The sequence below is a fragment of the Simochromis diagramma genome, unplaced genomic scaffold (genome assembly GCF_900408965.1).
Source record: "Simochromis diagramma unplaced genomic scaffold, fSimDia1.1 OVJJ01000822.1, whole genome shotgun sequence".
NCBI lineage: Eukaryota > Metazoa > Chordata > Actinopteri > Cichliformes > Cichlidae > Simochromis > Simochromis diagramma.
Window position 1 is genome coordinate 8929869 of NW_024387520.1, and position 26708 is coordinate 8956576.

The window sequence follows — 26708 nt, forward strand, 5'->3', positions numbered from 1 at the left end:
AATTAAAGTGTAATCAATAAAATTGTTCAAATGTGTGAAGAACTTGCAATTGGATGATAAGTCATGACACAGTGATCTCCCTCATGTAAGCTGCCTTTAAGGTATAAGTATCATTCTCGGTATTGGTATACCGATACTGGTACCAACATTTGCAGTATCACACAGTGCTGAGCACCACCAGCTGCAGCAGGGACTCTGCAGTTCAATCTCATTTTGAATTAAAAAACAATAACCTGGCTATCATTTATTTATTGCTCATCAGTGATTTATAACTCTGTCTTCAATTAATTATTCCTCTGTAAGATTGTCAACTTGTGAGGCAGTGGCCTCCTGAAACCGACACTATCGGGAGTCACTGGAGCAAAGCGAGAGATAGTTCAGTCTTCTCTAATTTCCCCGAATTCAATTTGAAGCTCATTTGAGGATTTATGAGGAACTGTTAAAGTTATCGATTGACTGATGGCGAGAGCAAAATAGCTGCTGGGACTAAGGTTGCCTGGGACAACTACCTCCCCTTGATGAAATAAGTCCCTGCGGTGTATTGTGGGACTGCCCTGCGTTGTATTGCGCTGGGGGTTGGGGGTTAGCTCGTCAAGTGAATGGTTCACGCCTATCCCGCTCTCTCCTCTCTCGGCCGTGTTGTGCCCTCCTCTCCCCTCCCCGTGAACAAGTTATGATGGCGGAACTGTAGATCTCGGGACGAGCAGGAGTGCACCGCCCGCCCTCGGTTAGCAAGTGTATATACTTATTTATTTATCCACCCAACTTCACGTCTTCCCCCTCAGCTATGACCCGCTGGATTCCTACTAAAAAAGAGAAGTACGGAGTGGGTAAGTGTTTGTATTTAACTACGTGCCCACCACCCCTCTTTATTATTTTCTTTTGCTAGTGAACAACTCTCCGCGTCAACTCCCAGAAACTCCACCAACTTCAAGAGGGACAAGAGTCGGGAAGTTGGGAAACTCAAGTTACTGGCGACTTTGTTGCTGTTGTTGTTTGTAACCTGAAGTGATTGTTACCACACTGTTGCCCAACTTGGTTTCACAAGCTTCCCTGTGGGGGCTTGTTCTCCCGTTTGTCCCTCTGTGCAGTTTGGTTTTAAGTGAGAAATTATTTACAGTTCAGTTACTACAATGTGCGAGGAGAAATGGGGGAAGAGCCGGGAGTTCAGTGAACGTATCAGCCATTCTTGAATTTATAATCCCGCCGAGCTGAAGCTGTGCTGTAGTTAAGGTGAACTTGAATGAATCGTCATTTTGCTGAAAGGTCCTTTCCTTCAAGGACTCCTGTCGGGCCCCCACATGGGATCCGCTGCTGTGACTGCATGCCTCATGTGAGATAGTGGAGGAATGTTATTTGCATAGGCACGAGAGGAACTTTGTGGACAAGTGGCATTTGGCTACATTTACATAAGACTGTAATGTGTCAATGCAGTGGACCATGACCACGTAGCATATGTTTGTGGTCCTCACGACTGTATTTTACACTTAAGTTTCTTAAACTAAGGTGTGGCCCTTCCACCTGTGTGTGTGTGTGAGCTTGCAGTTTACTTTGCATGTATGAATGCATACACGTATGCTCATGCTATCAGGTACCAGTTATCCACGCCCTCAAGGCAAATCAGCACAACTGTTGTCTCTGTTAGGAATCCCTTTGATGTTTACTGTAAAGATTTTATAGCCTACACAGGTTGTCTGGTCATCGGTTTCTTCCCTGAGTCACTGCTGGATCTTTTGCTTTAAGCTACAGACACTTACCAATATCGCTTCCTGGTGTACTACACACATGAGAGTGAATATATCTGGTGTCTTTTTTTTCTTCTTCTCTGGATGAATCACAGCTTAGGACTGAAATACCTTGGCTGTGTTCTCTAACCTGGATCCCCCGCCCATGACTTTATTTTGGCTTTAAATAAAATGTTCTGTGCTCGGTTTGCTGTTGTGACTAAAAATATTTCTAAGCCAAAATTCTAAGGCCGCATGTGTTTCTCTGCGCACAAACTCTCTGCCTTTTGGTTTGCATGTGACCTTGTTTTAGCAGCTGATGTCGAGGAATATATATATATATATATATATATATATATATATATTAAATTTAAATGTTAATCCTTTTAGATCCCAGTGTGGTTTTCAAAACCGTATCTCTGATTGATTGTGTAGATGGTGCCATTCTCCCGACATTATTTTTCTTACCCCAGAAACAAGGCAGGAGTCACTAACGTTGTACGTAATCCTTAAAATGCCATCGGACCCCCGTACAAGGGCTTACATTTTTAATCCGATTAGTTAACCAAGGCTGTGCTCAAATACGGGAAACTACACTTTTTTGGATGAAAGAAGAGATTGTAAGGGTTCTGATCATATCAGTTATATCACACTAGTTAATGGTGAAATGTGAATAATAAGGAGCTTAAGAGCTGTAATGGTGAATTTGTGACACTGTCATAATAGGATAGCTTCATATTTTTTATATCCAGACGAGAAACTCTGCCCTGGAGGCTCAAAGGCATTGAAATCACCAGGTCTTGGGGAGTGATGACACATGTGTGGCTCCAGAGGGAGCTCTGGAAAATCCGGTAAATTACCTCAGGTGATGTCAGTTGAGTCAGCATCAGTCGGGACTTCATGTCTGAGGAAGAAGAAAAAAACCTGGAGGTACGGAATACAGAACGACCAATACATTTAAATTCCCGGCTAATATTAGCCTGCTTCAGATATTCCACTGTTGGTGTGTATGCTGTGTATTATGTGCGCCGACAAGGAAATATAATGCAGGAGAAGATGCTTGGGGTATTTTACGAATGAAATTCACACAGTTTATCCAGTAGAGCAGCGTTGACTTCATTGTTTTTATGCTAATGACACATCGCAGCTGGTGCCTGCCTTTTTATTGTAAACTGTGACCAGTTTTTGAAGTGACCCTGTTGTTACAATGACTCTATTATAATTTTTTTCTTCCTGTTTCAGTATAAATGCTGTGTGTTCAGTACAGCGTAGTACTGTGATAGTTTGCATGGAGATATTTTATCGATGCAGGGACACGAAAGATCTATGTTTTATAAAGTAAATGGAAATACTCATGGAATACTACAAACAAGAGGGCTCATCTAATGCACCACCACGCTGAGAGAATGTTAGTGGAGCTGACGTACACTAAATTGACTCAAGTGAAAAATTATCTATCACTGGACACACTTACAGAGCAACCGCCTAATTCAGAGCACGCTAATGGCTCAGTCACACAAATGAAAATAGGACACTAGCCTCCTTACGTCTATGAAGTCTAGCTTATGGCAACATTTATGGCAGGTTTTAGTGACAGTGTTGGCACGTTTGACTCATTTTACAACAATAAAAAGACTGGGGTGAGATAACTTTATCTTATTGGATGAAACCAAGTTTAATCGTGAGGGCTTAATTTGCAGTTGTTAATTCATTTGCATATGTCATTGCAATATTCTGTTAAAATGTTAAGAAAAAGGTAAAAATTCTCAATAATATTGTTCTTGAGTGAAGTATTGTGAGTGTATCTGTTGTTTCCCCATACCTACTCTATGCATAGTTAAAGAATATAGGTAGATATGTTGATAATGGAATTTTCCATGAAATCCATCAAAGTCTTATCAGCACTGGCTGGTAAATCCACTAATATAGTGTGCAGCATGAAAGAAGTTTCTTCGACTTCTGAAGCTGTAGCTCATCTCTGCTTGGAGGTAGATTGGTTGCCAGTCTACACAAGGCTCCTTTAGATTTAGAATAGCATGCCTTTATTGCCTCTGCAAAATGTTGCACAATTAAATTCTGATGTATCTCCTGTTAGCCGTGCATACATACAGAGGAACCACTACGGGGAGAACAAAACCGCTGCATCAATGCGCCTCCACCCTTGTCAAAGCAGACCTCTCCCACTAGTCGTCTGAAATAAGAACATGAATTTTCTGGCTGTGCTAAATCGAACCTTATCCCTTTTAAGAACTGTCCATTGCGACGCTCACAGTATTATTTGATAACAACACTTAGTCGCTGGCGGTATTCATTAAAAGGGCCCCTTCAGAAATGTTTGAAGAGGCTTAAAAATATCGCCTTGAATAATAATGTGTCTGAGAAGGGCTTACACTCTTCAAGAAAATGTAATAGACCATCTAAAAATTCTTAAAAGCCCAATGTGAAAGTTAGTTTCATTAGAACCGTGATGTCTCCCGATAAACTGAGTGGTGCGCTATCGTTTTACGTGCCCTGGGTGCATCAGGTGTCCAAATCAGTCTTGTGTAAGCAGTTTGTTGGCCCACAATGACTGTGAAAATAGCTGTGTCACAGTTATGCTTGTTCACATACATACAAATTTAAGCTGAACACCCTTTAGTGCAGGGAAGTCGAGACAGTTCCAGTGAAGTAACAATAAACATTTCTGAGTAACAATAAGCGGCTTGTGTGATAATTGAGTCATAATTGTAAAAGCTGTCTTACAGTTGCTTACAAGCAACACTTCTGCCTCCTCTTATTACCTGAAGTTTTCCTCAGAGAACTGCCATTCTAGCCACCACAACTTCCACTTGATGAAATTAGGCAATAAATAGCATGCAGCATTTTCTTTAAAATGATGAACCGCTTACTTTTGTTCTCTCTGCTTGCCTGTGGCGGGCGGGGTTGGAGGTTGTTATTAACAAAATCCACTGGCTTTGCAGCGTAAATACATCACAGTCATTACATCCCCCAGTTTGCCAATCTTGCCATGTCAAACCTAACTGCAGCCGGTGATTTGGAGATAAGTGCTGCCTTCGTTCTCAGTTCGGACAGACTGAACCAATACCTGTTTGCTTTTAAAACGTAATAGCAGATGAATCTCCTTCTTCTTTTACAAGCTGGTGAAAGAAGTCTGTACTTCTAAGGTTTTTTTAATTTTCTTTTTCTGTTTAATGTTGCAGCAGGGTTTTTTCCCCCTACCCAAATAAAAAGATGAACCCAAGCTGCTCTAATCTTATCCTTTTTTGCACTTTTTGCTTTGAACTTGAGAATTAACTTTCTGATTTATGGATAACATAAAAAGACTTATTAGCTGGAGCACAGTTTTAAGATCATTTCTGGCTGTCTAGACAAGGAGATGGGAGGCTCGAGGCTTTTCTTGTGAGGCCTTTACCTTTTGAGAAATGCTGCCTGGGGAGAATTGGCTCAAAAGCAAACCTTAATAGACTTACTTATCTAATGGCTTTTTGGAGAGATACTAACTGAACCTGTCCCTGCTTTTGGTAGTGTATGACATTTGTATGCCACAAGAGATACTGGATGTGATACATCACTGAGTGGTAGTTTATAGGAGGAAATAATAATATTTTAGTAGTTGCATCTGAAAAGTGATTTGATTTTGTATAAATGAATATGCTGCCTGTGCATCAAACCCCGTGCAGTGTGGCACTTAGTATTTCTATCCCATTATGGACTTTATGTTATATATTTTTTTTTACTGCACTGAAGGCTTTTCTACATTGAATGCAGAGGATTGTAGTACATTTCAAGGATTTCTTTCAGAAATTGATTCTTTCATCATTTAAAGCTGTTTTTTTTTTTTTTTCTTTTCTTTTAATGCTGTGTTGTTTTATCTTGGTCATGCAATGGTCCTTTCATGCCCAGTCAGCACTAAGAACAATAGATTCTCATTGTATTGTGTTAACTTTGATGAGCTGCCAGCGGCTGCCCAAACTCTTCGACTGGGGTGTTCTTTAATTGTTGGCTAGTGCACTTCTATGGTAAATCATTTAGGGGGAATCAGGCTGACTCTGATTTAACATTAGCATGCTCATTAACTTGAACTTGTGCCGATAGAGCTTTATTGGACTTTACAACAGTAGCTACAGGCTCAGCATTTGAAGTTTAAGAGGAAGACAGGGTGCCTCAGAGTGGCACAGATTAGCTTTGCTGCCAGAGCCCAGACTGATGCTTTTGCTTTAGACAGTGTGGCTCTTGCCAGGCCCAGACACTGTCAAATTGGTGAATGGCCCATTGTCACTCTTGGCTTGACTAGAGGCAGATGTCATTTTCTTCAGTGCACATATTCTGGCTGCATATATAATTAATTTCCTGGTGATTCATAGTATGCCTGTAACTTCTTTTTAAATACAAAGACGATTCCAAAAAAGTTCAGACTGTAAACTGTAAATGAAAAGTGAATGCAATGATTTGCAAATCTCATAAACACACATTTTATTTGCAATCGAACATAGAAACCACATCAGTTGTTTAAAATGAGAAAATCTACCATTTCAGGAAAAACAAATAAGTTATATTTGTATATATATGTATTCCTAGTTAAATTTACCCTTTTTAATTTTTCATATTTATTTCCTATCTTATTCATAGCCTTTTCCTTTTTTGTTTTCTTTAGGTCACGAGCAGTTGTCCAAGCATTTCACTACATATCGTACTGTGTATGACTGTGTACGTGACAAATAAAATTTGAATTTTGATTTATTTGAATTTGATGACAGCAACATGTCTCAAAGTTGGTCAGGGCCATGTTTACTACTGTATAGCGTCCCCTCTTCTAGTAACAAAAGTCTGTAAATATCTGGGCGCTGAGGAGACCATTTATTGGACTTTTGGGAGAGGAATGTTGTCCCGTTCTTGTCTGACAGGATTATAGCTGCTCAGCAGTCCCCCATTTCTCATTTCATGATGGGCCAAATGTTTTCAGTTGGTGAAAGGTTTCGGCGACAGACAGGCCAGTTCAGCAACCGGATTCTTCTATTATTAAGTCATGCTATTGTAATAGATGCAGTATGTGGTTTTTGCATTGTCTTGCTGAAAAATGGAAGCGCTAGGCTCAAAAGACATAATCAAAGCTCCCAATTCCATAGACACTAATGGATGCCCAGACCGTCAGAGATACAGGCTTTTGTGCTGAGCAACAGATCGTCCCTCTCTTTTTTTTAATCGGGAGGACTTACAAGAAGAATTTTAAATTTGGATTAGTCTCACCACAGTTTTCCAGTTTGTCCATTTTAAATGAACTTGGCTCAGAGTAAACAGCAGTGTTTCTGGATCATGTTCACATACAGCTTCTTCTTTGCACAATAGAGCTTTTCCCTGCATTTGTCTATGCCACTTCTGGAAGTATTCCTGAGCCCATGCAGTGATTTGCATGACAGAATCATGTCTGTTTTTAATGCAGTGCTGCCTGAGGGCCCAAAGAGCATGGGCATGCAATACTAACTTCCATTGTCCTTGCGCACAGAGATTTCTCCCCATTAACCTCTTTAGCTGCAGTTTTAGCAGCTATTTTTTTCTTCCCCTTACATCTCCATCCTTTTGTTTCTGCATCCCAACTTCTTTTCTTACAGTGATACATTTTCTCACTTTAAACATTTGATACTTTGTTCTGTTGTAAATAGAATTGTGTTTCTGAGCTCTACAAAACATTGGAATCTGTTATTATTTACATTTTGCACACCATCTTTTTTTTTTTTTTTTTTTTTTTTTTTTTTTTTTTTTTAGATTTGGGATTGGAAAACAACATCTGTCGCTTCTGTTCATGTTCATGTTCAAAAGCAGGAAAAGTTGAACTATTATTAGGTTGCACTAGCTGTCTATTTTGTTGACACAAGGAAGAACCTCACACCTGTCCAGGTGCTCCTAACAAAACAGCCGTCAAAAGCCAACGTGATATTCCAGGAGCTTTTTTTGTGCAGAAATGCAAACAAAGTCTCAAGCAAAAATGTGTTTTATGGAAAGCCGATGAGGAGGAAGTCAAAGAGAAGGAAAAGCAGTCACATTCAGTGATTTGTCAAGTTTTGGTATTCAGACGGAGGTGTGATAAGCTGAGCCAGTTGGAGCGTGCAGTGAAATCTGGCCTCCAGCAACAAGCATTATCACCATGCAAGTCAGGGCAGAGCTCTGCTCATAGTTCCTCCATCTTACTGTGAGAATGAGTGGCTGCGCGTTATTGCAGCTCCCTCAAGTCGTGAATAAGACCTTTGCTACAGTAGTGTTTGCCAAGGTTTCTCTTTTGCAGTTTTATGCGCGCGCGCATGTGTGTGTATATGAGTGAGTGTACATATGTTTTTACGCACAAGCATTTTCTTGTATTAACCCCTCCAATGTCTGTCCTGGTAAACGGCTAAAAAGGAAAAGATAGGAGCTGCCTCCAGGAAAGCTGCAAGGTTAAAAATTAGCGCAGGGAGGGGCAGCGCTTGCAGGTGAGTCACTTGGCAGAAACACAGGCTGCAAGTGTAACTGCCGACCAAAGGTCACAGCAGGCATGTTATCGGATATAGGGAGATACTGATGCTATTGCTTTTTTAGCGGTACTCCTCACGTTTGACACTGCAACTACCTGCTCCGGCGCGGTCTATTTACTGGAACGTTAATCACAGCCCGAAGGCATCCAATTCAATTAAAAATAGCACAAACGCTTTAGAGGTTTGAGTCACACAGGCGTGCTGCACAAACACACTGCCTGCTTTTAGAAAACGCAATAAGATGAAGAATAAATCAAAGATCAAGATCCTCTCTGCTGCGCGTGCGTGCTCTGTGACATGGAGGTTGAATTGGTTTCTTTTTTCCAGTGAGAAACTGCGAACCTCTGATCCAGAACTTCTTTTAAAACAGACTTGCTCCTCTGTGCAATAAGTGATTGAAAAGGGATTTGGGGTTTTTGCAGTAATCCACCGGACCTTGAGGAGGAACAAAACTCGTCAATCAATCTGTCTGCCCGAACCTTTTTATTTAATTTTTTTTTGGTTAACAGTTTTTGGTGTGTGTGTGTGTGTGTGTGTGTGTGTGTGTGTGTAAGATTCACATTATGAGACAGTCCTGCTTTGTCCTTCAGTGATCTACAATTATGATGCCAGTGGCGAACAGGAGCTGTGTCTACAAGTGGGGGACACGGTGCACATACTTGAGAAATTTGAAGGTGAGCAAGCATAAGCACACAGCAGGCCCCGACACATCCCTCTTTCCCCTAATCTAAAGCAAGCTGACACAGGAACTTAAATGAGATGTTGAACTAACTGGCAATCAGTGTGTTATGCATAGTAATGTAAATGAGTCTATTACATTGTCCTCCTGACATCACTCCTATCTCGCTCTATCCCTCAGTGTAACGTTTTTGTTGGGTAATTTATGTCTCCTTAGGCTGGTATAGGGGCTATGCTCTACGCAGGAAATCACAGAAGGTATGGGAAATAGTGCTATATTATCATCATTGTCTTGGTGTGTGTGTGTGTGTGTGTGTGTGTGTGTGTGTGTGTGTGTAATTTACTGATCACTATGAAATTTTTCTTTTTCTTCAGGGCATTTTCCCTGCTTCCTACATCCACTTAAAGGAGGCTACGGTTGAGGGAATAGGGTGAGATCACATATCAGTAAACAGATCATTTTGATGATAATCTGCTCTGCTTTTGGTTTGCTGTCCAGCCTTGTGTTTTGCCAGCAACATAGCAGTGCACTTACAATTATCATAAGTGAGGACTCAGTAATGCTTTTCTTGGCTGTGTAAGGAAACCATCCACCTATTTATCATGTATAGAAAAGCACTTGAATCTATCCAAATTATATGACATGATCTGTGAGTGATGAGCCACTTTTCCAATGTCTTTCTATTCTCTTTTTGTGGCTGGTAGCCAGCAGGAAATAATTATTCCGGCCGATTTACCCCTGGTACAAGAGCTCGGAGCTACTCTGAGGGAATGGGCCCAGATATGGCAGAAGCTGTATGTGGTATGTGGAGACTTTTTTCTTTTATCTGCCACTTTGACTTTAGTACACACAGTTCCGTGCACCTCTGTTTTTCACCACTTTGACACACTTTTGTTATAAAGTTGCATTGCTCTTCATTCCTCTGAAGGAAGGTATTACTTATAATAAAACCTGTTTATCTGGCAGGAGAACAAGACAATTTTGTTCAGGACTGTGCAGCAGATGGCCTACAGCCTCATCGAATATCGATCTCAGATAGTGTCAGGAACGCTGCCCAAGGATGACCTTGTAGAGCTCAAAAAGAAAGTCACAGCAAAGATTGATTATGGAAACCGGTATGAATCCTGCTTTTTTTTTTTTCCTTTAGGAACTATTATTGTTGTAAAATCTCCTCAGGAAAGGGTTGTATGGGTGAGCCTTTTAAAATTGCTTCTGTAAACTTATTTGATGCTGTGTTGATCCTCTGGCTTGCTCAGGATTCTGGGTCTGGACCTGGTGGTGCGGGATGAAGCGGGAAACATGCTGAATCCTGACAGGACTAGTACGGTCAGCCTGTTCCGGGCCCATGAGACCGCCTCCCGCAGCGTTGATGACAGGATACAAGAGGAGAAGGCACAGTTCCGATTTGTTGATACTATCACTGGCTGTCAGTTTCATTTAATGTTGTTGTCCACTCACTGTTTCCGGCCTTGTTTTCATCCAGACACGGCTACAGAACCTGGAAATGAGGCGTCAGACTCTTTTCAGTACAGTGCACACCTACAGCTTGTTCATGAACTTGAAAAACTTTGTGTGTAACATTGGAGAAGATGCCGAGCTGCTAATGTCTCTGTATGACCCGGATCAGTCTGAATTCATCAGGTTAGCTTGCTTTTTTTTGTTTTTTTTTTCTCTTAACTCGACAACTAAACAAGTTTGTCGTTTGATAGTTTGCGCTCGTCTATGCCTCTAAAAGTCTATAGAAATGTTCACAATGTTTATATAATTGATCAGAAAACTTTTAAAGAAGTATTAATGGCTCGCAATTCTACAACTGCTAAAGTGAAAAATTAGGAATTGCAATTATTTATGTAATGCAGTGGGGAAAACAAATGTAATAATGGCTGGAGGTTGTGCATTATCGTCAAATAACTCAGCACAGCTCTGCTTTAAATTAGCACTCAAGGCTGATCGTTGTTAGGCATTCATCTGCTTACTGGTGTAGAAAACTACAGTCTCTATTTGCTGTTAGACATTATACCCGCATAAATAATGGAAGTGATTAAAGCAACCTTTAAAAAGTAAACATTTTGCTAACTGAATGTTAGACAAATTAGTGGTGCAAAACCTTGAAACAGTCATACTGCCGATGCTCATATCTGACCCGCCACGTACAAACGCAACGAGTGGAAATGACACTGTTTTCACTTTACGCTCAGACGTTGAGATCTTGTAGATGGAACATTTTAAGTGCAACAAATAGCTTTAGATCTGGCAGGGCTAAAGCTGAAAGAAGTCAGACTTGGCGAGAAAACCCAGGCTGACCAGCTGACCTCAGTGCCTCACTACATCAGCAGATGGCTGGCAGATATTATTCGTGGTTTGCTGTTTAAGCTGCTGGCCTGCAAGCTCTTATTGCTGTCTCTGCAAGTTGCTTTACAACCCACCTCCATCGTTTCATGCTACTCGTGCTTTGTCTCACTGAAGCTGCCGCCACACACGGAGTGATTCGAATGTTAAGCATCGCATTGAACTTCACAGTTGGTTGCTAGTTGAAATTCCGGTTGCCTAGATAGTCCTAAAATGTAGCCTGTCATGCATCACTCTTCAGTATTCAAGGTTCAAGGTTCTTTATTTGTCACATGCATAGTTATACAAGTATAACACACAGTGAAATGTAGCCTGACACGCTCCTCGACATGTGCAAAAATGGGGTGGGGGGGGGATAGAAGCTCCCCTTGAAGTTTCTCTGTCCTTGCCCGGATGATGCGGAACCTTCTACCAGATTGCAGAAGTTGGAACAGTTTGTTGCCATGATGGGACGGGTCCTTCAGTATCTGCGCTGCTCTAGTCCGGCATCTCCTGGTGTAGATGTCCTGAAGCAGGGGGAGAGCAATCCTGCAGCAGCGTTCTGCTGTACGGATCACTCTCTGGAGAGCTTTTTGGTCCTTCACACAGCTGTTCCCAAACCACGATGTCATGTTCTGTGTGAGGATGCTCTCCACAGCACCTGTATAGAAAATCCTGAGGATCTTTGGAGAGACCCTGAACTTCCTCAGTTGTCGTAGTTGATACAGGCGCTGCCTAGCCTTTTTGGTCTGGACCTGAATGTGGGCAGACCATGTCAGGTCTGAGGAGATGTGGACACCAAGATACCTGAAGGACTGCACCCTCTCCACTGGAGCTCTATTGATGATAATGGGCTTGTAGTCTCTGTGCTGACTCCTTCTGAAGTCCACCACCAGCTCCTTGGTCTTGCCGATGTTCAGCTGGAGGTGGTTGTCCTGGCACCACGATGCCTGATTCTTCGCTTCGTCCATGTAGGCCGCCTCATCGTTGTTGGAGATGGCACCCAACACCACTGTGTCGTCAGCAAACTTCACAATGGTGTTGGAGCCATGGGTGGCCACACAATCTGAAGTGTAGAGGGAGTAGAGCAGTGGCGAGAGGACACATCCCTGAGGTGCTCCTGTGTTGATTGTGATGCTGTTAGAGACGCATCTACCCACCCTCACCACCTGAGTTCTGCCAGTGAGGAAGTCCAACACCCATGCACACAGACGGCTGTTAAGTCCCAGATCCCTGAGCTCTGTGAACAGTCTGCAGGGCACTATTGTGTTAAACGCTGAACTGTAATCAACAAACAGCATTCTCACATAGTTACCCTGTTTCTTGTCCACGTGGCTGAGGGTGGTGTGCAGGACGTGGGCGATGGCATCCTTTGTAGATCTGTTGGGTCAGTAGGTGATCTGCAGTGGATCTGTGGTGTCTGGGATGGAGGAGGAGATGATGTTCTTCAGCAGCCTCTCAAACACCTTCATTACTACCGAGGTCAGTGCAACTGGCCGGTAATCGTTCAGGGATGAGGGTTTGCTGTTCTTGGGCACAGGGATGATGGTGGATCTTTTGAAGCATGTGGGGACCACAGACTTCGCCAGGGACTCGTTGAAGATGTAAATGAACACACCTGCTAGCTGGTCAGCACAGCAGCATAGCAGACGGCCGGTGATGCCGTCTGGCCCCACCGCTTTCCTTGTGTTAACTCTCCTCAATGCCGGTCGGATGTCATGTTCCGCGATGCTGGTCTATTCTGTTATTCTGCATTCTTATTAGTATTCACTTCACTGGCTTGCCAAGGAGATGACCCACCTGCTTCGTGTTGACAGCATTGCTTAAAGCCACCCTGAATGACATTGGCTTTCCATGGTCACCACGTTGCTGCGAATCACTTCCTGTGTAGATGCAGCTTTGATGTCATGTGCATTGTTATGGGTGCGGGATGCTCTGTTCTGTGGGGGCGTCTCGCTGCTGTCCAACCTGCATTTTTCCATATTTGTGCGTGGAAATGCAGGGATGTGTGCTCTCAGGGAGGTCCCAGAACAGGGCTGTACTGCCAAATATAATTTACTGCAGATGGAATCAGTCTTGTTTTGACTAAAATGGTCCTGACAGAAATACCAATAATGACCGGCTGGTGATGATTCTTTTAGGATGGCTGCATCCTCCTATGTTTGGTAAGGCCTACAGGGATATCTAGGCTCTTATAATTATGGCATTTAAAATATGCAGACACTTGAAATTTTTTTTCTGGAAACTTTTGGATTTTATTGGGTGAGACATAAAATAATGCTGCTTTTACATCACTGGCTTTGGTTTCAGATAACGCCGTCTCTAACTGTTACTTTTATTTAAATTCTTGCAGTGAGAACTTCCTGGTGCGCTGGGACAGTACGGGAATGCCTAAAGAAATTGAAAAACTCAACAACCTGCCAGCGCTATTCACGGTAACCGAATCCCTACCCACCACAGTGCGTTCCCTCTCTTTCAGATTTAAACAATCCAAGCGCCGCCTGAAGTCTGTGACAAAGAAGACAATTAGCGCCTGGATTGCTCCTAATTTACTAAAAGTTTCACTGAATGGCTCACTCACAGCACATCATTGAAAATTTGAATGCATTCGCCTCCATTATGTTGCTTCTGCTTAAGTTAATAAGCGGTGCTCTGTAATCAAGTCACTGTGTTAACCTCCTTGTGTGCCATCAGGAGCTAGTGGTTTGGAGTGTGATAAAGCCACATTAATCAAGGTGTACGGTTTAAGATTATAGCAAAGCACACAAGTGGATGGTCCTTTGAAAAGTAAAAACCTTGAGAAAAATAAGCATATAAACATACTGGGAAGGCGATGTGTTTAAAGCTTTTACTCCACTCCTTTATCATGGAAATATTTTCCATCTGGTCCTCAGCTCCAGCTCTGTGTGTGTACACAATGACTGGCAAGTAGAGTCACTGCCTTTTGTACCTAATGCACCTTATCTCTCGCAGTGCCATAATAAATAATCTTTTGTGTGTCTTCTGTGTCCAGGACCTGAGCAGCACTGACTTGATGAGGCAGCGACTCTTCCTGGTGTGCCAGATCATCAGAGTGGGCAGCATGGAGCTGAAAGAGGGCAAGAAACAAACAGGCGGACTTAGGAGACCGTTTGGTGTGGCCGGTGAGGGACTTTTTTATGTCCTAATATTTGTAAGAGCAGTATAAAAGTTCAATTTAAGAAGGAAAAAAAGAAAAAGCTAGCCCTCTCTGGTGGTACAGATGCATGAATAGTTTTGTTGAGGTGGAGAAATGAAAGATCCATGTGTCGAAACGAAATGGGAACACCTGCTTCCTGACCTAGAAAATGCCTTCACTCTGCCTTGGCAAGGCAGTCGGAGGAAAATTGGTTTAGCAACTGTCTTTTTGTTTTCGGCCAGATGATTAGTGGATTTGATGGGAAATGGTTTTCCTCTGGTGTTCCAGCAAATGGACTGAAACCGGAGTCAGAATGAACATTCAACTCAGAAGTCATATTATTCTTAGCCAGGGAAAAAGCGTTAAAAAAAAGCATTCTAGGAAAAGATCCGGGTGAAATGAACAATTCAAAGGCAAGATCAAGACCGCTCAATATATCTTACTAAGCTGGCTTTCTGCTGCGCCAGGCAACAGGTGAGCGAGATCCAACACCTGGCTCGGCTTCTTTTTCAGACGTGGAAAATACACTTTCCAGACTTATAAGTTAATTAACTTTCCGAGCTCTTTAAAAAATAAAACAGAAAAAAGGTGATTCCCATTTTGCTGTCGTTTTGGCATTTACTAGAAAACGCTGTTAAATTTAGTTAATTAGCTCGTCCTTTTCAGTTTGCAGCCTTACTGTGAATGTGTCAATGTGTTTGTCATTGCAGTTATGGACATAACAGACATTGCCCACGGCAAAATAGATGACGAGGACAAACAGCATTTCATCCCCTTTCAGCAGTGAGTCCTCTAATGTTGTCATATTTCTGCTGTTTACAGGCTCGGTCTTGTTTTGTAACGCAACTCAATTGAGCACAAATAATTCATAAGAACATGAATAGCTCTCGAGTTATACTTACTGCCAACTGTGTTCCATTACGTTTGCTTTTTTTTTCTTTTTTCCAAGGCTGCAGTTCGACTTTTCCTACACTGTATTTCAAGGACAAAACACTTTTTGCAGTTCTAAATGAAAGAGAAGCTTCAAGATCATGTTTTTAGGGCACCTACAAACTGGAGGGGGAGGGGGGAGATAAACAATGACAGTCATATGTTCACAGGGATCGTAGATGGAAGAGAGCCAAAAATATCTCGACTCATTTCTGGCTTCTGTACAAATTTTACCAAGTTTTAACCTCAGTTTTTCTTTTCTTTTCACTCTAGAACAGATCATTCTGTCTTTTTGAGAAGGTAGAGACCAAAAAAAAATACTGATTTAAATTTTCAATTCGTGGCATCCTTCTTACCTTGAAAGACTTTGGCCCTATGTGCTTTGTATCTGACAGGAAATATGCAAGCCTTCAGATAAATATTAGTTTTTGTTTGGACATATACAAAGGAAAGATTGCACCGCTGAGCGTTTTAAGCTTTCCAGCCTTGACAGGTTAATGATTTTTTTTTTTTTCATTTCATTAACAGAGTAAATGTTTTTGCACTGTACGAACAATTAGGTAAATATAAATGGACCAGGGTAAGTAAAATTTTTAATTGAACACAAGATAAAAAAAAAAAAAAAGAAAAATAACTACAACGAGACACTGTTACATTTTTCTCCTGAGCATTGAACGTGGTGAAAGGCTGTGAGATGGAACCGATTGAGATCACCAGTTTTGGCAAGCTGTCTGTAGCAAACTCTAGAGTTCACCTTACATCTTGGGACACACATCGCCCAGTTTAATCTGAGCTGGTCTGGTGAAGTAGAATAACTAAATAATAACCTAACATATAAAAAAAACGTTCATAGATACATAAACGTTCATATTTAATAAACTTTCCATTTATAAAACAGCATGAGATGCTGCAAGAAACATGCAGTTGCAACAACACGTCTCAGTTTTTCTACATTCAGTTTGCTGTCAGCACAGTGTGTCGGCTTAACTGTCTTAGTCTAATATCATTATGTAAAAGCCTTGGGTGATGTCTTTGTCGGCAAGAAGGCTGTAAAAGTGATGATGATTCAGACCTCTGTCTCAGATTAAATTAATGGTTTGGACAACAGCTCTCGTGATGCGACTCGTCCTTAACAGCCTGTAACACCATGCTTTGTGGTGCAAAATAAAGTAACCCCTCCAAAAAAACAAAAAAAACCATTGATTTTCTTTCTCTGCTAATTTTACACCTTAAAAAGCTATCCAGTGGGCCAGCTGGGACCTTTTGCTGGGCCTATTTTGGCCCTTGATTACACCCTGATCTGCTGTGTTAACCTGCAGTCACAGGTAGAGCAGACTAGCCATAGCATGGTGTTGGAGAACTGAAAGCTAATCCAACATTGTAGAAGAGTAAAAACACAACATTTCATTGATTTAATGTGATATATGCTTTTGCAGCACACAGAAACCTGACAGTGAAACCTTAGCTGACACGTTTCTGCTTTCCTTGTTCCTTGTTACTAAACCACTACAATAGAGTTTTGTGATTATTCCCTTCTGTATAATTACAGCGTCGGCACTGTGTGATTCTGTTTTCTGATACAAAGATGTTTGGCTAACCTCGCTGAGTACTTCCATAGTAGTGTAACTGTAAACTAAAAATGTGGTCAAGTGCTTTAAAGTACTTTAAAGATCAAAACTGATCGATTCTTTTTTTGGAAATCTATAAAGAGATTTCAAATTTATACACATTGGTGTTTGTCTTATTAAAGGTTAGAGTAGTGCTAGTATTTTAAGCAGATTTTCTCTGCTGTAGTCACTCGAGCAGAGCAGCAGGGATCTGGGAGAGATGGTGCGTGTTGTCAAAAACTCCAGAAAGCCTCACAGTGCCTTCGCAGCTCTTCTGTCCATTTGTTTGTCACCTGTCAAAGATGCTGGCAGTTGATTCTTTTTTTTTTTTTACTTTCATTGTATTGTCACCTCTATATTTCCCTCTCAGGATAGCTATGGAAACCTACATCCGTCAGAGGCAGCTCATCATGTCTCCGCGCATCCCTTCTCGAGTCATAGGAGAGAATGAGCCCCTCACAGCTGTCTTCAACAAAGTCATTGCCACGCGGGAGGTCAATCACAAAGGCCAGGGTAAAATGAAGTGCTCACAGACAGTGTGTTCCCCTGTGATTTTAGAGGGTTGCTCTAAATTGACCTTTTTTTTTTTGCTTTGAGGAAAATAATTGATGTGTGAGGGGTCTGCAAGGTGCAGTCTGCCTCATTGAATTTCTTTACATGTTTGCTGGCAGGGCTGTTTGTGACCATGAAGCTTCTCCCAGGGGACCTTGCCCAAGTCAGAAAGGACTACCCCCACTTTGTGGACCGCAGCACCGCTATCGTCAGGAAAATGGGCTTTCCAGAAATCATCCTCCCTGGTGAATTAAAGCCTTTGTTGATGGGCAGTTCTCACGACGGTCATGCTCATTTTAATTGCTCACGAAGCTGTGAGGGGCTTTTTTAAAATTTCTCAACACAACCTTCTGATCGTCTTTTATCCCTCATCCAGGAAACGTGAGGAATGATATTTATGTAACCTTGCTACAAGGAGAATTTGACCGTGGTAAAAAGAAGACCCCCAAAAATGTAGAGGTCATACTGAGTGTGCACGATGATGAAGGCAATCCCATGGAGGTAAAATAGACCAGTGAATGACATTTAAAAAAAAATGTACTAAAAATAATGTAATTTAATTTGAGCTTAATGCAGCTTACTGAATGGCATCTTTATATAAGTCATATAATTGTGACAGTATACATGTGGCCGTGGTTGTGGACAGCCCTAAAGATAGAAAAGTGTTCTATTTCACTTATCAACAATCAGAAGTTCTGTTTTTTTTTCTGTTTAGTAAACACTAGTCTATAAAAACTGGAAAGCACAGTTCACTTACTCAAGTTGCCCCATACCTCTCTGTTGGAGATTATTGATGAGATTCACCAATAAATATGCCCTATTGTGGATTTTGTAAAACATAATTTGGAGTTGAAGCTTGCTTTGTTGCTTCCAACTATTTGCAGAATTCTTCCCATTGGTTTAATAAATACCTGCAGCTTTATAAGATCCATATGAGTGTCTCCAGAATGAGACTTGTCTTTCCAATCCAATGATATCCATGATAACTTCATAACTAGCAGCAAAGTGTGGAACTGTTGGAATGAGAATCAACACCTTCAAAGTCTGAGGCCACTCAAAATAGGGTGGAGTGCTCACTCCTAGACCAGGATGAATTACTACCCCAAATGGAGGATTTGAGTCGCTTGCGGTCTTGTTCAAAAGTGATGGGAGAGTGTAGCATGAGATTGACAAACAGATTGGCGCCATGTCCTCAGTGAAGCAGACATTGTAATAATCTGTTGTTAAAGCAGAGCAGACGACTTATTGGCCAATCTAAGTTCCTACCCTGACCTCTGGTCATGAGCTCTGGGTAGTGACTGAAAAAATTTGGTTGCAGATAAATGAGTTTGCTTCAAAGGGTGGCAGAGTTCTCCCTGAAGTGATAGGGTTAGAGTTCAGTCATTTGAGAGGGACTTGGAGTAGAACTGCTGCTCCTTGACATTGAAAGGAGCCAGTTGAGGTGGATTAGGCATCTGATTAGGATGCCTCTTGGAAACCAACTAGTTTCGGGCAAGTCCTAATAGGAGGAGGCCCCAGGGCAGAGCTAGGACTCAACAGAGAAATTATATCTCTCAGCTGGATTGGAAACAACTCTGTGTCCCTTGAGATGAGCTGGAAGAGGTGGCTTGGGTGAGGGAAGTTGGGGCTTCGACTATGACCCAAACTCAGATAAGCGGCAGTGGATGTTGTGAAGGAGGGATCTACCAAATTATTCAAGCTAAATTGTTTCTTAAAATCCTTTGGCAGGAGACCATCCGTATTGCTGCATCATTATCTAACTGATAACTGACATTTTGTAACTCTGTATTGATTACATGTAGCAATTTATGTGCTTGGCTGTACTTTAACCAAAAAAGAAAAAAGTTAGAGACAATTGAAAACAGCAGAAAGAACATTGAAGATGTTCCTGTCATGTAAAATAATCTCTTCCTTTAATGTCTTTAGAAAGCCATATTCCCTGGAGCCGGTTATGATGGCATAACGGAGTACAAGTCTGTCATTTACTACCAAGTGAAGCAGCCTTGTTGGAATGAAACAGCGAAGGTAAGCTCACAGCAAGCACCCACATGAGCACCTCTGTGCCGTCATGTTATCTAATGAGATTTCTTTTCAAAATGGATTTGCTGTGGCTCAATTATACAATAATCTGTTGGGACTGCATTGGTTGAATGCGATATATGTAAATCTCCCAACTGCATTTGTTCCATATGTATAATCCTGTATTAGCACATTTCCTAATTCCAGTACCTTTTTTTTCCTTGTCCTTGCAAGGTGACGATTCCCATTGAAGACGTGTGCCGCTGCCACTTGAGGGTGATGTTTAGACACAGATCCTCCCAGGACTGTGAGTGACTGTGCCTTATTTGTATGACAAACACCCACGTGTAATGCTGCCACCATGTTAAACACAGCTAGTGTGAGTGTTCTTGGATGAGTTCCCATGTTTATGCTCCTGTGTGCCCTTCAGCTAGGGACAAGTCAGAGAAGCCCTTTGGCATGGCCTTCGTCCGGCTTATGAGAGGAGACGGAACCACGCTGAGAGATGGCAGACACGATCTTATCGTCTATAAGGTATTGTTGCGGAATGATGTATAGGACAGGATGCTTTTCACATATTTATGCTGTGTTAAAGGTAATTCATTGAGCTTTAAGATAAGCAAGAGAATGTTTATTGCTTTTATCTAATTATGCAAAAAGCCTGTCTTGAATAGCTGACAATGGGTAGATGGATTATTCATGAATCTCTCCAGAGTCAATAAATATGAAATTAGATTTCCATTGATCAGTGAAACCTCATGATTCATTCCCTAGTTTCTGACTTTTCCTAGGTTGACGTGAAAAAAGCAGAGGATGCAAAGGTTTATCTCACCTTGCCAGCAACCTGGGCGGAAGTGGAGGAGAAGGAGAAGCAAACGGGAAAGCCGTTCCACCATTCAGGAGTCATTCCTGTGACTAAGGACAGCTTCCAGCTTGCCACACTCACCTGCTCCACTAAACTCACTCAGAATGGTACCATCTGGCTCATCTCTTATTTTTTCTGCCACCCTTCCAGCCTGTCACAATGAAAAGATGTCCTGTCACAAGTGGTGTTTTAAGAAATGAAACAGCTTTGTTGATGGATAGCTAAGCATACTGTCATTTGACCTCCCCGCTGATGGCTTTGAAATTAATTAAAGTGATCCATGTTGCCAATATTTTGCTGATGTGTTGATGCTGTCTGATGCATTTCTGATTCAATTAATGCTGAAATTTCTGCCTTTTAATGTGGATTACATTAAGTGATGTGGCAACAGAGGAGACGTTGCTCCTGCTGCTTTTTGTGTGTTCATTTGTTTTCTCCCCTTTCTCCTTTAGTGGATCTACTCGGCCTTTTGAACTGGAGGTCTAACACTGAGGATCTTGACCAGATTTTGCAAAGACTCATGGAGGTGGAAGGAAGTGAGATAGTTAAAGTATGCACAAAAATTATCTAGAGTGTTTTAGAACACTGTATTTAATGGCATTGTTGTAACAGGTTTTTGTTTAATCCACAGTTCCTCCAGGACACTCTCGATGCCCTGTTCAACATCATGATGGAAACCTCAGAAAAGGACACCTTTGACACTCCGGTGTTTAATGCCTTGGTTAGTCACAGGAGCTACAATTGCATATAGCCTAATATTAGGATTCTCATCAGTTTAAAAGCCTAAACACAATTAAAACACTCCATAATTGGGATCAAACCATTGCTTAATTGCAGAGGTGTGGAACAAACCTTTTCATAATCCCATCAGTATAAACAACAAATCAAATGTAAATGATTTAACCTGATTAGTGTCTTGCTGAGCTCTTCCTGTCAATGTCCTCTGGCTACCCAATGACAGGCACTGTTGTTGTTGCAGTGAACAAACTGTACAGTATATATGCCCATTTTCAGTCAGCTGTTCAAAACACATCAAAGACAGCTGACAAAAAAAAAAAAAGTTTACATGCAACAGCAGCCAGTGTCAGTATGTGTTAAATCCTACTGTTGAGTTTCAGTTTGGGTTCTCTCAGGCTGAATCAGTTCACAGGGATGAAAATGAGTCATAATAATAAAACTGAACTGATTTTACAAGTTTAGACTTTTTTTTTTTTTCTTCCCAAATTTAAATTCATTCTGAAATTTACAAAAATTGGGCAAAAGTTGCTGCGATCACCAGCCTTGATGATAAATGCAGTTCCTGTGCCTGCTTCTTAAAAGCCACCCAGTGTTTTTGGCTTTTGAACACGTTTAATGCCCCAGCGTAGTCCATCAGAACTGCTTGTGAGATGATTGATCCCTACCCCCGCAAACACACACGCACTTTGTTTTTTTATGCCAAGATTGGCAAGATCCCACTGTTTATTATTACTATGACTCCTGAAAGCAGCAATCTGACTTTCACACCCAGGCTGTGCGATGGTGACAGAGTAATCAGGGTTAAAACTTTCTCGTCTCTCTGTTTTCTTCCGTTTGTAACATAACTGAATCTGGCACTTCTCGTGCAAACAGCTAAGTGGAACGCTGTGAATGCCTTCTAGGACACGCTGTATGAAAATGTGTGTTGTCATCTCTATATTTAAATCATATCATGCCTCCCTCTTGTCTGTGATGGCAGACTTTATGAAATATAGCCATTCATAGCAGCTTTGAGCGCATTTGCCTCTTGATGTTTTTCCGATTGTTTGAACTAATACTTTTTTACCAAAACCTGGCACTTCGTGTGAAGTAGTGACTGTGTGATGCTCTGTTTGCATTAGCGCCTACTTAATACAGCCTTTCTATAACGTTAGAGGAGTGAACAACTTTTCATTTACATAAAATGATAACCTTTATGAACTGTTTTAATCTGCACAGACTTTAGTTTTATTCCCTCTTTGTTCCTTTTGCTTTTATCCAGGTATTTATAATTACTCTTATTGGCGACATCAAATTCCAGCACTTTAACCCCGTCTTGGAAACCTACATCAACAAGCACTTCAGCGCCACCTTGGCTTACGTGTGAGTCCCCGTTCTATATTTATACTTTTAATAGCTTGTGCTGTTTATTCTTAATTCTTTCAGCTCTTCTTCTCCTCCCACACCATAATTACCCCCTTAGACCTTAATGTCTAACTGATTCACTTTCTCAGGAAGCTAACCGGGGTGCTTAACTACTATGTGGGCCATGCTGAAGAGCCTGGCCTGACTGAGAGACTCTATGCCGCACTCAAAGCTCTCAAGTACCTGTTCAGGTTTATTGTACAGTCCCGAGTCCTCTATCTCAGGTATGAGAAGCACTGCAACACAAGAATCCACTCAGCATTTCCATCATTCGGAGGGTGACTTCTTGTGTTTTAATGGTGGTGTTTTTACTGCAGGTTCTATGGGAACAGCGAGGACGGAGACGCTTTCTTCAACTCCATCCGCACCCTCTTCCTCTCTTTCAACTCTCTCATGGACAGACCGCTGGATGAGGGAGTAAAGATAAAGGTACATTGAAGGTGTTTGTGTGTTTAGGAACTAAATATATCACGTGGAAGCATTTTATAATTGTATTTATTTATTTATTTTTAACCAAAAAGCCATTTGTCTAGCTTTACAATGGAACTAAAATGCAGCTGGTCAGACTTTATGAAGATATTATTTTGGTTTTTGGTCTCTATTTTTCTGCTGCTGCTGTTCAATAACTGCAGCAATCCAGCTGTGAAAAATGTGTTACACTGTTGTACACAAGTTATGGAGGAAGCTGTACAAATTAACTGCAAAATAATGTGAGCTCTTTGCTGGCCGGCTCGATGAGGTGAGGAAAAAGCTCAGTTAAAAAGCTTGTTTGACTAGAGAATAAAAATCGTCTTCAGCCTGATGAGACCTGATTCTTTTCTTTTTTCTTTCTTTTTTTCAGGGGGCTATATTGAAATACCTCCCCAGCATCATTAATGACATCCAGACTGTGTTTGATCCTGTGGAGCTCAGGTAACTCTCCAGAGAGTTTGCACAGCGGGATATGATAATTGCCTGTCTACGTGCAAATTGTCATATTTACTTCTGAGCAAAGGAGGCGTTTTTCCTCAATTCTTGCCGCAGTAAAATCAACCCGTCGTGTGTGCGGCTCATTAGTCCTCTGTGACTATAATTACTGGATGTGAAATGTGAATAGCATTAAAATTGTCACAGCTGCTCTTTTGCCTCTTTTTCTTTCAGCGTTCTCCTCGCGAAGTTCATCGAGAGCATTCCCGACTCTCAGCTCGTGCGTCAGAAGCTTGGTTGCATGTGTAAAATGGTGGAGAGTGACCTTTTCAGGCAGCCAGGTAGGAGTCCTTGAGGCTCAAAAAAAAGCCTGTGATGACATTTCGTACGAGATGAAAGAGGAAAAACAACTTTTACACTTGTGTACAAGTTTATTAGGTTAGATCCATTAACGGGAAATGTGCTGTGTTCCCTCAGAGTGTCGAGATGTGCTTCTGCCGCTTGTTACCGATCAGCTGAGTGGGCAGCTGGACGACCACTCGACTAAACCAGACTACGAGGCCTGCGTCCAGCTGCTCAGCACAGTGCTGGACAACCTGGACCGCAAAGACGTGGTGAGGCAATTACTGGTTCACGTCCAAATTACCGTAGGAATTATCTCGTCAGAAATGAGGTGGTCGATACGAGCTGCCAAAATTCAATTTATCCACAGAGAGTGGGTAAAGAGCTTAGGTATCCATGGGGATCACAAAGAAAAACTGCTACTCTTTACCATCACAAGGAGCCAGTTGGATTGAATTGAGCCTATTTTTAGATTTTATCTTAGTACTTTTAACTGGAGAAAAAAGCCTTAGGCAGACCCATAGCATGCTGGAGGGATTATAGATCTCATCTAACCTGGAGGAGTCTGCGATCCTCTGGAGAAGCTGGAGGATGTAGTTAAGGATAGGAATGTCTTGGCTGCTCTGCTTACCCTGCTGCCACTGTTGTGCTTATCCAAGATAAGCTGTTCAAAATGGATGGATGGATGGTTAAGTGGAACATCTAGTTATCCCAGTTTGAGTTTTACTTGCCTAGGTTTTGAAATATTGCTCTCTAGTGACTTTTCCTTCACGAGTTCCAAAAATAGAGCTATGTCAAAGGATGATTCAGCACAAGCATGACAGAGTAATAAAGTAGAAAGCAATAAATTCAACAAATCCCACTGCAGTATCTTTTTACTGTTTAGATGAGAGAGCAGGCTTCGTGTGTAGCTTGGTGATATGCAAACTGCTGCTGAGTTTACACTCAGCTTTGTGGTCAAAAATGTAGCCAAGCTGACAACGTGGTGTCAGTAAATTTAGAGCTGAATCCATTAAAACGCTAAAAACCTTAGAGCTGGCAGTCTCTTATAGGTTGTACACATTTGTTTGTATTTTTGAATTGTTTCTAAGTTTTCTTTCCATTGCCAGAAAGCATAAATTAATCCTGATTAATTTAGTTTGCAACTGAATGGGGTCAATTTCATGCAATCTGGTAAAAATCGCAAATCTGGAGCCTTCTGCATGTACACAAAATGTACAATAACTATTCATATTCATAATCCAGCCAGAACCACGTGGATTTGTAACAGGATTTCAGACATTCCCCCACAAACAGGGACATAATTGCTGCAGGACAGCAATTCAACTGCAAAATGACGTAGCCTCTCTTTTATAAAGGATTATAACCAGAATACAACCCGATGGCAACCAGTTGAGTTGAGTTCCAGCTCATTGGAACAGAATGACTGTGATTAGCTGGAACGTGCGGCAGCAATCTGCTATTATTTACAAGCCTTCGCCAGTTTGTCTGAGAGTGATTGCAGTCAGCACGAATCAGACCGCGATGGTTTAGAGACAGATTCCACCAGGAAACCAGAGGTCACACAGAGGTTGAGGTTGTTGCACTCTCAACCACCTGAGGAGCAGTTAGTTGCCACAACTACTTGTTAGTCAGAAATGGGGGGGAAAAAATGGACGACCACAATTTTTCTCTTGAATTTTTACTCTAATATGACTAAAATCCAGACATGTCTAGTTTCTGATACAGAAATGCTTGACAACTGGAATTAGTGAATCAATCCACTAATTGATTGAGTTATTATATTTTATGTGTGTATGTGCGCGTGTGTGTCTATTTTAAAATTAAATACTGTGGGCACCGCAAAGGGAATTTCATTCATCTCCACGGGGACAAACACTGTCAAAGCTGAGTATTTCAAAAATAATGAAAGCGCCCCTGTTAACAGTTTAACAAAAAGGGATTCTGTCAGTCTGTGACAGCACGTCTACGTCGCTGGTAACGGTGCCTGAAGCTGTTCTGTCTGCACAGGGTCCAACCAGGGGGCACGTTCAGCTGATAATGGAGAGGCTTCTTCGCAGGGTTAATCGCACTGTCATCAGCATGGACCGATCATCTCCTCTCATTGTAAGACACACTCGTATTACAGCTGAAATGTGTCCTTGACAACCACATTGTCAGCATTGGTTTTAATATTAATGGCACTGACATGAACAATGGCTATATATATAGCTGAATATGTAAAATATGTGCTGAAAGTGTCTTTTTTTTTAAACTTTAAAGATATTTGACTGTCTCTCTCTTGTGGCAGGGTCACTATCTCGCCTGCATGACGGCGATCCTCAAACAAATGGACGACATGCATTACTCCCACTACATCAGCACCTTCAAGACGAGACAGGATATCATTGTAAGTGTCTTGGTTCCTCCCCTCTTGGCTACAGCTTGTCCTGAAGCATCTCATCAATAATGGGCTTTAAACCACACAGGCCACTTACTGCTCCTTAAGAGAATATTGATTCTAGACATTTCATGCAGTGGATTAAGCACGCATGATGAGGATGTCCGTGGGCCTTAATTAAGCCGTGGGACCATTATGCCTGACTGACGTGTAGTTGCAGTGCTGTGAATTTTTGGCAGGTTTTATTATATTTCTTTAAAGGGCTGGAGAGTAAACCCATGCAGTAATGATTTTATTGTACTTTTGACCCAAGGACTTCCTCATGGAGACATTCATCATGTTTAAAGACCTCATGGGAAATGTCTTCCCCGCTGACTGGATGGTCATGAACCTGGTGCAAATGGGAGTCTTCCTCAGGGCCATTAACCAGTACTCGGACGTCCTTAACAAGTTTTTCCTGGACAAGGCGCATTTTGAACTCCAGGTTAGTCTCGTCCTCCTCCTGCTTCAGTAGAGGTTACATTCTTTATTAAACACAAACTCAAAATCGGTTAATTATGGTATTAATATT

At 41.6% G+C, this 26708-nt stretch overlaps 1 protein-coding gene across 3 annotated transcripts in view; it reads left to right on the forward strand.

The window, feature by feature from the left end:
- Positions 1-572: 572 nt before the first annotated feature.
- dock5 (dedicator of cytokinesis 5) overlaps positions 573-26708 on the forward strand; it is a 38659-nt gene continuing 12523 nt past the window's right edge. For 2 of the 3 annotated variants that reach the window (XM_040019203.1, XM_040019204.1), the window contains exons 1-29: positions 573-830; positions 8821-8904; positions 9126-9166; positions 9284-9339; positions 9614-9710; positions 9876-10024; positions 10166-10301; positions 10393-10550; positions 13591-13672; positions 14251-14380; positions 15105-15177; positions 17302-17444; positions 17603-17728; positions 17860-17984; positions 19410-19508; positions 19737-19809; positions 19933-20036; positions 20294-20474; positions 20820-20917; positions 20999-21088; positions 22367-22467; positions 22599-22733; positions 22827-22938; positions 23351-23421; positions 23650-23756; positions 23893-24029; positions 25768-25863; positions 26048-26146; positions 26451-26621. In XM_040019203.1, coding sequence (XP_039875137.1) covers positions 788-830; positions 8821-8904; positions 9126-9166; positions 9284-9339; positions 9614-9710; positions 9876-10024; positions 10166-10301; positions 10393-10550; positions 13591-13672; positions 14251-14380; positions 15105-15177; positions 17302-17444; positions 17603-17728; positions 17860-17984; positions 19410-19508; positions 19737-19809; positions 19933-20036; positions 20294-20474; positions 20820-20917; positions 20999-21088; positions 22367-22467; positions 22599-22733; positions 22827-22938; positions 23351-23421; positions 23650-23756; positions 23893-24029; positions 25768-25863; positions 26048-26146; positions 26451-26621 — 3117 coding nt within the window. In that variant the 5' untranslated portion in view covers positions 573-787. The remainder of the gene's footprint in view (positions 831-8820; positions 8905-9125; positions 9167-9283; positions 9340-9613; positions 9711-9875; positions 10025-10165; positions 10302-10392; positions 10551-13590; positions 13673-14250; positions 14381-15104; positions 15178-17301; positions 17445-17602; positions 17729-17859; positions 17985-19409; positions 19509-19736; positions 19810-19932; positions 20037-20293; positions 20475-20819; positions 20918-20998; positions 21089-22366; positions 22468-22598; positions 22734-22826; positions 22939-23350; positions 23422-23649; positions 23757-23892; positions 24030-25767; positions 25864-26047; positions 26147-26450; positions 26622-26708) is intronic. The other variant, XM_040019202.1, reaches the window with a different exon arrangement.